We start from the raw sequence: 12,294 nt of genomic DNA on the forward strand, positions 1-12,294 counted from the left end.
AATTTGGATTTTAAGGATTTTCCCAGCACTTTCACAAATAGGTGAATCAACATCTGCTGGGATTTTTTTTTAAATCAAAAAAAAAAAAATCACAAGTTTGAACCAGAAATCTGTGAACCATTTCTGGCAGAAGCACAGCCAAAATATGCGTAACCGAGTCAGACAATAAGTTTGTAATAATGGTTACCAGTTCAGGTCTGTGCATGCAGTGAAAGGCCTTGACGACAGGTTTTTCTCTGTTGTTATTTCCCACTCTTGGCTCGTGCTAAATTTAGTTTGAGGATAATATTAAAGCAAACAAAACTACTTTAGCACGACTACAACTGCTAAGTTCACCTTCAGTCTGTTTCTGTTTTACTGAATGAACATTCCTCTCTGCACGTGCAGTGGTACACGTTGCTGAGCCAGGGTATATGCAACGTGTGTTTTAATTAAACTAAAAAATGAGTTCAACAAAAATTGCAAAAAATGGTTTATGTTTTAAAGCGGAACTCCACTGATTTTAGGTCAGTTTAATGTTTCGTATTATTCTGAACGCCTGTGAAAATGGTTGTTGTTGATGTTATTTTTGTCATAGTGATCTAGTGTTTTTGGAGTGCAATACTACATCCGGGAGTACGCCTGTATTATTATATTTCTTGCTCACTCAAACAATTATTTTTGTCTTGTGTTGTTGGAACCTGCAAGCCAGGATAGCGGTTGAGCTGCACAACAGAGGTGTAGATTGTAGCTACGGATTACAAATGGGATGTGTGAGGTGAACAAGAAAACACGGTTTGAGCTGGACTCTCCCTTCATCCTCAGGCTAACTGCAGGGGAAGGAGGAAGAAGAGCTTCTTGAATGCTAATCAGTGCAACAGGAAAGTTAAGAGGTGGACGAATGGTAAATGAAAGGTTAAGAGCAAAGCCCTGGGAGGTTTCTCAGCTGTTTATCCAACACTCTCAGACGAGGGAATACCCCTGTGTGACTTTAAGAAGTATCTTGGCCAACTAGGAACATCTTCTAACAGAAAATCTAATGTGCAACACTGAGGCCGACGTGGCAAACTACGGTTCCTTCAAGAAGTACAAATATGCAGTGAACATCAGCATTATGAAGCAACTACTAAGACTTTGTTCATTTTCTATGGCCTTGATATTTTGTTACAGGGTTAGAGATAACCGGTTCAGGATTTGACATGCAAGCTTGTTCTGCTCTTTTATAGTATTTATTGACTAAGAAAAGGACACATACTTCTTCTTATCCACCGACACACATACATACTTCTGCTTTTGTGTGAAAAGTTATATTCTTTTAAAAACGATCTTAAATTCCAATGTATTTTATGTTGTTATTTTGTCTACACCAGTTAATCTGTACATCAGTCCTGAACTGTCAGTAATTAAGGTGTTGACTATCTGCAGGGGACTAAGACAGACGTTCTATTTACAGGTAGCGGGAGAAAAAAAAAAAAAGTTCTCAATGAAAAATAATGGGGGTACAATGAATATACAATAATTGAAAAAAGGGAAAATGATTGTATATCGATGTTTACAGTGATTAAAATGTCGCTCAGTCCTGTGATGGTCAGGGATGTTGGTAAGTAAGCCAAAACGCTTGATCTCAGACATCAGAAGAAGAAAACTGGAATGCGGTGAGTGGTGCGAGTGTGTGTGTGTGTGTGTGTGGTATTTGTCAGGAGCTGCAATGGTTTTGGTGGCGCTTATGGCAGAAGGGGATGCAGGGATGTTGGATGGAGTTAGGAAATCCAACAGAAATCGAACAAGACCAAAAGCCTCATACATCTCTGCCCAAAAGGAGAAAAGAAGAAGCAGATGAAACAGAGAGGGAGTACCGAAGGGGGGAATAAAGCCTCGGAAAGACGAAGAGAGACAAAGAATGAACGAAAACGACAGAGCCGATCTCACCATCAAACAAACACTCGAGCTGGACTTCCTTTTCTGACAGACAGCAATGGAGAGGAGGAGGAAAAGAATAAGGGGTCATCGGGAAACAAGGAACTCGTCAAAATATTAAAAAAGTGAAGCTGCCAGATTGATCCCAGAAAGAGAGAAAAACAAAACAGCTGCACAAGCTTACACAGGACCAAAGATGAGAGAAAGGGATACTAAGAGGGCTTCAGCAGGAACAAAAAGAAAAAAGAATTAGCTGCAAAAACAATAGAGGAAGTTAGTATTTAAATGAGACCTAAAGGATTTAAATCATTGAACGTGCAGTTTATTTGTAGAATATTTTGGGGGTTTAGTTATTGTTTAAGTTACTGTATGTACTGGGGATTTTATTTTGGCCCTTGTTGATCATGGCGCTTCACTGCATGCATTGACGCCGACCGTCGGTTAAAACAAAGTGAGCACCACGACATGATGGTTGCTCGAATCGCTGTGAATCACAGAAAACCTGGCGGTAGAAAACAAACAGCATTTTAAAAGCTTATCGGTCTTTTTATGTCGCTTACTTTCACTTTAATATCAGATCTGTATTACCTGAGCCCCACCTTTATTCTTATCAATCCTTTTCCCTAAAAACACAAACATCTTAAACAATGGAGCACCAGAGCACAAAGGTAATCCAACTAAAAGAACATAATGCTTTTCCACATGCTCATAATATCAAAGATACATGTTATTAGAGAGTTGTTAGGGTGACAGACAAAAAGAGAGACAGCAGAAGACAGAAAGAGAGAGAGACAGAAGCAGTAAAGTCAATAAAACCCTCACGGGTCAGGAAACTTACCTTCACACCGTCCGACTTTTTGTTTAGTAAGGTTTTGCATGCTGAAAGAAAGAGAGACGAGACAGTAAGGACACAGTCTGAGAAGTAGGAGTCCAACAAACAGCACAGTGGTTGAGATCACTCAGTCAGCAGGACAAAATAACGGGCCAACAAACGTTTCCACACGATTTCCACATATTGTTCCTGCACCACTGGGCAAACTCAGGCCAATTATGATTAAAGAAATGTGTTACTGTTAGCAGTTTGAACAGTAAACACCAACATGAATGTCAGCACGGTTCCATAAAGTACAACATAAGCAGTACTACAAATAAGGGATAAACTGATCCTGGTTCAGTGTTAGACAAGCCTCCTTCCTCCTGAAGGTCTCAAGGGAACAAATATGAATGGATGAATGAATTAACTAATGAATGAATTAAATAAGTGACTTAGTTACTTGCTGAAGCCATGAGGTGCTTCTATCTCCCTGAAATCAATTAATTCATTTTAGTGTGTTACAGCTAACACCCGTCAACTGAACGACTTTGTGAAAAGAGGCAGTTAGAAAAAGAAAGTCGACAAATATTCAAACTGTTGACGTATACTCTGCAGGTCAAACACCGCCCACTGTAATGTAACCAGTCCATGTTAGCCTACACGACCACATTATAGCATGTGCATGCAACTGAACGTCTGACCACACAGTTATACATATTATTACATATTTATGACACCAACACACAACTGAATAAAATGCCCACAAGCATGCACACAAACAGATTCAAAATAAGCACACACAAATTATTGTACAAACACTCATTTTTGTGTTAGACATGTTCCAATGATCCTCCCTTACCTTCCATTTATAAAGGAGGAAGGAGGGCAATGAAGAAGGCAAGAAAACAGTGATGTGTTTAATACCTGCATCTTAACATCTGAACGGAAAACAAAACTGAAGAGGACAACTGGCACAAACGCCCGTCAGGCTCTCACTGTGTGTTGAATGGCATTCTTTAGATCCTTTTCACAGAGTTGGTGGGTTCATGCGATGACAGTGGCTTAAAAACATGCAGCATCCACTTCAGAGTCTTTCTCTGCATTCCCAACAGTTATCAAACTGAGTTCCTCTCAAAAATTCAAAACCAAGTTCTTCAATTTTACGCTGTATGTAGCTCAGTAAAAAAAGAAATTTAACAATTGTAATCAAGTCTCAAGATAAATCCGTTGTTAACAACTTATCGGAGCAGCATCCACTTGTCGATCAAACCTTAATTCCTGAATGAGCGGCCTTTAAGCAAGCAGCTCGCCCTGTCACGTGACTGACAATCACCTATAAAGGGTTCAGTATGCTTCATTCAAACTAGTCTGTACGACGGTGAAAGCCTGCCTCAGTAGAGCGGGACGACGCCGATGAATAGCGGCGCACAGTATCGGTCAATGGGACGTGGTTGTGCCATCTAACTAATGGGAAAAATTTCATTCAGTCTTCACATTTCAAAGAGGTAATAATGTCAATTTTCTTTGGCAGTGTATTTCACACAAATAAAACAGAGCAGGCAGGGAGAGGAGACAAAGAAGAATAGATAACAAAGGACACTGTGCATTCTGTTCATACAGCTTCCCATGCAGGTTGGCATTCTGTGCTATACGCTCATAAACATGCTTGGCTGGCTGTTAGTGCCTGAGCCATGCGGAGGGAAGGTTGCAGCGAGCACAGGCAGGCATCGACTGGGCATCAGCCGGGTACTGTGGATACAAACGGTTGAAGGCTGGCGGGTCTGTTTTTTTGTATTTGTAATATAAAAAAGGTTAAAATGTTTATGCTGCACACGAAAAGATATGCAGCATCCACAAGTTGTGTTAATGCAGAGACGTGTAAACCGAGCTTCGCTGGGTGGCAGCTGCGGTAGTTGGAGGGATGTCAGAGGGTCATGCTGGGTGTCAGTTAAATGGCTGTTGATTCCCACACAGGAAATTAAATAGCCAGTCCATGAGAGGAACTCCGTTCATTAAAGCATCAAGACACGCAGCAGTACTGCGAGGTTAAGAGCTGAGCTTTGCTTGTTGTTTCCATTTACATGTTTGTGTGTGTGTGTGTGTGTGTTAAGATGCCCCAGTGCAATGACGACCATTCAGAAGTGGTTCATCAGTGTGCAGGCAGCAGGCAGCAGGTGGAGGGGTTCAAGCAGCCCAGGCCACATCCCAAAAGCCCGAGTACAAAGTTGGCAGTGCCTGACACCAACGCCCCCTCAAGCAGACGTACCTTCCTGTGTCATTGCGGCCGTGCTGGTGGTAGCGGCAGGGCTGGTATGCTGCCGTCCCACTATTGGACAGAGAGGGATTCAATGTGGAGGCACAGGTGGGACGAGAGGCTCACTAAAGCCTGACAGCCTTTTTTATTTTCTGGATTTCCCAAAGTTTGATTAACTTTTACAGAAGAATGACAAAACAGGGGTTTCCAGAAAGTGTTTGGATCATACGAGCATACTTCTCTTATCTCCTTTGACACTCATTGGTTAACATGCCTGCAGTTATGTATAAAGCATTTTAGAGGTCTGGCTCGCATGCTTTCTTCAGTTAAGATCAATCTTGACCAGTAGAAAGTAGTTGGCTGTGATCCACAGGAGCTGCTTTACTTACATGAACGCATATAAACACAGGGCCAGTAGCATTAAAGCATTAGCTTGAAGGCCATCGTCTAGCCTACAAATTGGGTGTTCGATCAAAAGTGAACTGTGTTTCAATCACCAAACTGCTAACAAGGAGGAAATCCGAGCCAAATCCCTGAAGTGCAAAATCAAAACCGCAGACAGAGCCAACGAGCAAAAGTGAACAAGAATAAAAATATGCTATTTAGGGAACAGTAGAAGAACAGCGACACGTATTTGGCCTCAATGAGATCTCAGATCAGGAATAAGTGATTACCTATAAAGCTCATACATCACTATTATTATTAAATATAATGACAAAACAGTTTTGTTTTCTGTGACAAAACTGCTCAGTTTCTCTAAATCACGGCGCTTGTTTGTACGGCTTCATTCAAATATGAGTCATGAACAGCATCAGGACCTGAAGTCTGTCGGCACATGAAGATTGTTGATTTTGACTAGCACCACTTCCAAAGCTCACCTGAAAAGTTCCTGGACACCAGCATTGTTGTGAGGATAGCTCCCTAGAGGGACACAAAAATTTGTGTAAGGATTTGTGTAAGGTGGACGTGTGTGTGTGTGTGTGTGTGTGTGTGTGTGTGTCCACACTCACTTTAAGTTTTCGTCTGGCGTTGAACTTGCGCAGACACTCCACAGTCTCTTGGCGGTGCATCATGGAGGCCACAGTGGAGCGTTGCTGTATGTAGAAGAGAGAGAACATTATAGATTAACTTCAATGTGTCACCGTGTCAATATAGATGAGAACACACTGATTTCACTCCTTTATAATCGATGTGACAAGGGGTCCTATAAAAGAGCGCAAAGTTGTGCATCCTGTTTCTTTAGCCAAGTCAATTCTTTTCTATACTAGGACGCCTCCCACTACTCTATATTTTTTGTCTATACCAAGATCATCTACTTTGGCTAGGAAACTTCTAATCACATTTCAGATGAATTCGACAACTATGGCACCGCAACAATGAAGCGTTTTGAATTCACTACAGCTCTAGTTTGCTCCTGTGTATGCTTTTATTCTCACTCAGCAGTCAAGGCTCAAAAGCAAACCACATATATCAAAAACAAAAAAAAGTTGACAGAATAAAAAGTATTGGTCGTAAAATACATTTATAGGAGTTTTACTATATTCTGGAGATACCCACTTCTCTATTTTGAGTAATAAAATGTGTGTGAGAGAGTACAATCAGAGCCAGCAGCCTCTCCCACTATACTTCTCTTATTTTTCTTTATTTGTTTGTTGAGTTTAATGGACGCCTGTCAGCCAATCTGAACCACATATTTCTGTGGTCATGGTATTACGTTTCACTTTCATCCAAATGTTGTCTAAAGCTCTTACATGTAGTGTGAGATAAATGACCCGAGGGCTTAAAATGAGTTTCACTCAACTTAAAACTACTAATTCTGCTCGACGACATAATATGTTTAGCAGTCCGTGATTTTAACACGAGCCTATTAGATGTGATGGCGCTTTTGTTTTATGAAGCAATGCCAAAAATGAAATGCTCAACATGTTTCACAATGTAACTCTTTGAGCTAGGAACATCTGCAGCAGTGTTTTTTGACATGCTGGAAAATATTTATTTTGAAGAGGACGAGTGTGACTTACGCAGACCCAGGGATGCTTGATGGCCTGGTCGGCAGTGATCCTTTTGGCAGGGTTAATCGTTAACATCTGATTGATCAGATTCTTGGCCTCGGGGGTCACTGTGTCCCACTCTGGAGAAGGAAACTGAAAGAGAGAGATCAAAGAGGAACAAGTGTTAAGAGCGTGTATCCCTGTTCTTATGCTTTCATTGAACATTTAATCCTTCTGGCCTAACACGCATGCATATGCAAACACATAGATATGTATTTTCTTTTTTAATTCATAAGAAATGTGACAGTTTGCAGAGCCTCAGGAGCCCTGCATCTGTAAAATGTGCTAAAACACCAGGAAGTAAAGCAGAGAGGAGGAGCATGTATCAACAGGACATCTGGAGACTGGACCTTATTTTGGTATTTAGACCAGAGTAGGCTCTGTCATTATGTGGATTAAAAGAAATAGAAATTGAAACGCACTTTTCTCACATTGCCCTTTATATGTTGATCTGAAAAAAAGAGTATATTTAGGAAAATACTGTGTGACTGAGTGTTTGCAAGGTGCGTCTGTCTTTCCTCGTTGTATGCATTTAGTGAAGCGCAAATAATAGCAGAAGACCTGTTAACAGAGGTTTGTTATCTATTCTGCTGACTTTACTAAGATCACGCAATTTACATTTGCAGAGAAATCCTCTGCAGAGCAGGTGGGATTTACACAAACCACAAGGAAGGTTGTGGTGATGAAAAGAATCAAGCATTAAATATACACTAGTAGACAACCAATAAACGATTATTAGATTCATATTCATATCATTATTACTGTAAAGCACAAAGCAAATAGCAAACAGAGAGTTTTGGTTTGCATTCATGAACTTGAACTTTATTTAAGCATTTGACAGCAATTACCTCAGTGCCAACGTCCGTAACGTATCCTTTGAACGCTCCGATGCTTGTAAATATTTTGCATCTTTGAGTTTTCTTATTATCTACTGTCTCCTTTTCGATTCCAATGAATATGTATTGAACTTGAGTCATGGTGGCAAAATGTGGAACTGGAGTCACCAACTGTATCACAGAAGCACTTTTGACCACTTTTCCAGGTGTTTATATGTCTGTCGGTGTGTTTGTGGACAGATTTTGTCAAAGCGATACAGTCGCAACCACGCGAGACCCAGTCACGAAACTTTACAGATGTGTACTTGAGATCAAAGGGATCGGTATATTCCGAGCAAGGGGGCTGGAAGTAGGAAGGAAGGCACGCTTACATTACGCCCCTGGCCTGATTTAACGATGCGGCTGTTGTGATCTAATCGCAAGATGGTCTCTAGTTGTCCTCATCGTCTGTTTACAACACACACATTTTAATTTATTTTCTTTTAGAACATGCATACTATGTGGAATGGTGAGACAAATCATTGGATTTGTCTCTCTTCGATGGGTCATATCAATGTTATGACACAAAAATAAAAAAATAAAAAACATTCATTGAGTCATTAACAGGAGGAGTTTTCAAATCTACACCTGCCGCCCTCATCGCTCCATTCAAGAAGCATAAAGTGCCAGAGAACATGGTTTCTACTAAAAATCAAAGCAAGTTGTCAGAGACACTTACTTCAAACATTAAGGTGTCAGTTGTCAATCAATGACAAAAAGAAAGAAAAATGAGATTCAAGGCATCTGCATGACAGTGATGATGCTGAAGAAGTGCACATTATTACGAGTGCTTGTCACAGTCACTTCATATCAATGCTGCTCATATTATGCACATTCATTAGATGTGGTTGCTTCCAATTATGGAAATTAATACGGGTAATAAATTCCTATCTCCCAGAGGACTATGACAAGATCTGATAAATAAGCCTGTCGCTCTGTCATAGTGCATCACTTTTTTTCTACAGCTCGATGAAAATCATGCAACAACAAGTAGCAAGCAATCAAAAACTAAAATGTAATTTCCAAATGACTTGCACGACAGAAATCGTGTGTCATTTGATGCGACTTGAACTGAAGGTGTCCTGTAGGGATCATCTCGAGGCTTTGCACTTGTTTTCCCATTCAAATAAATTATGATTCAGATTATGTATTCGAATTCAAGTTTAATGAACACAGATGGAGCTCTAACAGACTCTACGAACCTCAGCTCTCATCTTCAAGGATCCATTTACAAAACACGCCGACCTGGGATGAGTCCGCACATATGAGCTCCATAAAGGAAGGACATTTATCAAAGCTGCACTAATCAATATTTTTTAATTATTAATGGATGAAACGATTACTGTAAATCTCAAATAGTGGCCTTCATCTTAGTGGCAGGAGGAAACCGGAGCCTTTTTACTAATTCCCCCGGTTACCCAGTTAATGCAAACTCAAAACTTCTCTATATTTACCTGTTGTAATGACAAAGACAGTATAATGTGCATTAGTACAACACTACACTGAATTATTCTGCACCGTGGTCATGTCATGTTAATGGTTTTTCATACACATTGGAAGGCTACTACATGATCATGAGAGAGAAGTACTCACGTCATATGCACCGGCCTTGATTTGTTGGTAGAGTTTGTGTTGGTCCTCGTCCCAGAAGGGAGGGTAGCCCACCAACAAGATGTACAGGATCACACCTGACACACACACACACAATCTATATGAACATACCGTCTATAAAACGTATACTAAAAACATGTCAAATGCATAATCATACTATTAGTGAGCATATGAATGCAGCAGCATGCAAAGAGACAGAAGGTAGACTAACTGACCACACGCCCATATGTCCACTGGCTTGCCGTACGGGTCCTTTCTCAACACCTCTGGGGACAGATAGCCTGGAGTTCCTGCAAAACCTGGAAAAAAAACAAAGACACTTGTGTGAAATCGGTCTATGAAAATGCACCGCAATAAGGACATACAGTATTATTTCTGATAACCACATGATTTGAGCAAGATTATGGGTTCATAAGCCTTTCTGATCTTTGTATCAACACACAAACTACTTTCTCTTGACTGTATGGCGTTATTAACTAAGTTCTCTTGCACAGTTACAAAAATAGAGCATTTTATTATCACACTGTACTGAAACAAACTGTAGCTCGACACTAATTTAATACTTCCTTATTTCACAAGCAGTGATGGGGATAGTGTGGGATCATTACAGATAATAAGGTTACACATTCTATTGAAGTGTTATTTCTTACCAAACCATGCCTGTTGGTCTGCCTGCACCTCGATGGCAAGACCGAAGTCTGCAAGCTTCACCGCGGCTCCCTTCATCTTACTGGCCAGCAGCAGGTTCTCAGGCTGCGACACACAGAGATAAATAGTTCTTTAGGGAGAAATATTTCCACTCGGGCTGCAACCTTTGTCAATTACTTTGTCTGTAAAATGTCAAACATACAGACAAGTTCATTTAAATTCTTCTCAGGCCAACACTCAAAAACCCCCAAAGGTTCTTCAATATTCAGAGAAATTCAGAAAGACAAGTCATTTAATAAGAACAGGGTGTTAAATGTATTATTGGACAAACTATGTTTTGCATAGGAAAATAAGTTTTAGCAAAGATATGAGCAAAAATAGGGACAACAAAATAATTATAATAAGGGCAAAAGAGATAAGCATGTACCCTCCTCCAGGAAATGTCCCATGTGTCCGCATGACTGGATGAGCTGCAGGAGCTCAATGACAGACAGTAGTAATGAGGCATGGTTCAGCCAAGCAGGCCACGAAGGCTTCCCCCAAATTCAAAGACCTTTTCAGTCAGCTGTCACTGAATTTGACACGGCGTTTTTGACACTGTCCTTCTGATAACAGTCATGCAAAAGACATATTTACTGTGATTTCGCCATCTAGGCCGCTAAGGGACATATTAACTGTGATTTCTTAGCCGCTTCCTCATTTGCATCCCTTTATATCATGGCACTGGAGGTGAGAGGAAGAAGAAATTGAGGAAATGCGTCAGGTCAAGTGTGATTTGACAGAAGGTCAGTTACTGATATAGTTGCGCTGCACAGCTGATTTAACCGGTTTAGGTTTTCCTACATAATGTCGGGTTGGCCAGTTTATTCACCTCACAGCAAGATGGTCCTGGGTTTGACAGATAGCTGCTATGCCCACCCTGAACCATACAGCCTCACAGACTTTAAATGTCATCACATGCATGTATATTTTAATAATAAATCATGGACGTTAAAATTTCTGTCAAGGTGCCTTCTGAGATATGATCGATGTTCCTGAAAGCTCCTTCGGCTTTTGTGTTTTTGGACTTCCCCTGCCATCATTTTCAGCATTTAAAATGTGTGGGTGGTCTGGCTCACACTACGATTGTCTCTCAGCCAGATGTAAATGCAAGCTGAAAGGTCACCCGACTCCGCCTCCTCTTAGGCTGCCTGTTTAAAGGCAACAGATGACCCCTTCCTCAGTAAAGAAGAAATAAGAAAAAGCAGAGCCCAAACAGCAGCTTCATCTTGGGAGACTATTGAGCAAGCGGAAACCTCCGGTTCTGAAGGCACCAGCAGAGAGCGACTCCTCTGGTTGCAAAAATAAGTCTGATTGTATAGAAGTCTATAAGAAAATGACCCCACTTCTCACTTGATTCATTACCTCAGTAAACATTGTAATTTCAAGTCTTGTTCAATACAAAATTAGTAAATTATGATCCACTTTAGAGTAAAATAGACTATAAAGCAAGGTACGCTTTAGGGCAGGGCTACCGTGCGATTGACAGGTCTCTACGGTCATATACGGCGTCTCTACGTCACTCGTCCCCAGTCCAAATATGGTCACTTCCTTTCACTGGTTGCGAAACGTCAAGATGGCGACGGCCAAAATGCCAAACTTGAGGCTTCAAAACGGCAGTCCACAAACCAATAGGTGGCGTCACAACGACTAGGTCCACTTCTTATCTACCGTCTACGCCATCGAGGGATGATGTGCAAGACGAGGATCAGGTGACCGACTGTGGGGGCCGAGCTAGAGCTTGCCAGCTTCTCCTCCGGTAATACTGACTTCTTACAGTATAAGTAATTATCCTAGTGAGAAGGGCTACCGAAAAGTAGCTTACGGATGGCCTTGGCTGTCGTCTTATTGAGAGTATCCTGCATTGCTCCCCTAGACCTTTGTTCGTCTGCCAGCTCTTCCTCCCTAATTTGAATCGAAATAACGTAACTCTCCAGGTGTAAAATGGGGTATGTATAGAAAACAGATGTTTTTCTTTACCAATGTGGTGAACCTGGTAATCTGTGCGTGTCTTGAGGGCAAAAGTCTTTGTGCTTATAGTCTCTCTCTCTCTCTCTCTCTCTCTCTCTCTCTCTCTCTCTCTCTCTCTCTCTCTCTCTCTCTCTC

The 12,294-nt window shown here is 41.0% G+C and overlaps 1 protein-coding gene across 20 annotated transcripts in view; it reads right to left on the bottom strand.

Moving 5' to 3' along the window:
• Positions 1 to 12,294, bottom strand: part of LOC142931676 (calcium/calmodulin-dependent protein kinase type II subunit gamma) — a 55,669-nt gene that overhangs the window by 14,191 nt on the left and 29,184 nt on the right. For 14 of the 20 annotated variants that reach the window (XM_076075722.1, XM_076075710.1, XM_076075721.1 and 11 more), the window contains exons 7-14: positions 10,152 to 10,254; positions 9,717 to 9,800; positions 9,484 to 9,578; positions 6,986 to 7,108; positions 5,975 to 6,058; positions 5,843 to 5,885; positions 4,977 to 5,036; positions 2,735 to 2,775 (exon numbers count right to left, since the gene is read on the bottom strand). In XM_076075722.1, coding sequence (XP_075931837.1) covers positions 2,735 to 2,775; positions 4,977 to 5,036; positions 5,843 to 5,885; positions 5,975 to 6,058; positions 6,986 to 7,108; positions 9,484 to 9,578; positions 9,717 to 9,800; positions 10,152 to 10,254 — 633 coding nt within the window. The remainder of the gene's footprint in view (positions 1 to 2,734; positions 2,776 to 4,976; positions 5,037 to 5,842; positions 5,886 to 5,974; positions 6,059 to 6,985; positions 7,109 to 9,483; positions 9,579 to 9,716; positions 9,801 to 10,151; positions 10,255 to 12,294) is intronic. The other 6 variants (XM_076075723.1, XM_076075714.1, XM_076075711.1 and 3 more) reach the window with 1 other exon arrangement.

Source organism: Anarhichas minor, unplaced genomic scaffold (assembly GCF_050575085.1).
Source record: "Anarhichas minor isolate MPS153535 unplaced genomic scaffold, ASM5057508v1 ptg000054l, whole genome shotgun sequence".
Classification (NCBI taxonomy): domain Eukaryota; kingdom Metazoa; phylum Chordata; class Actinopteri; order Perciformes; family Anarhichadidae; genus Anarhichas; species Anarhichas minor.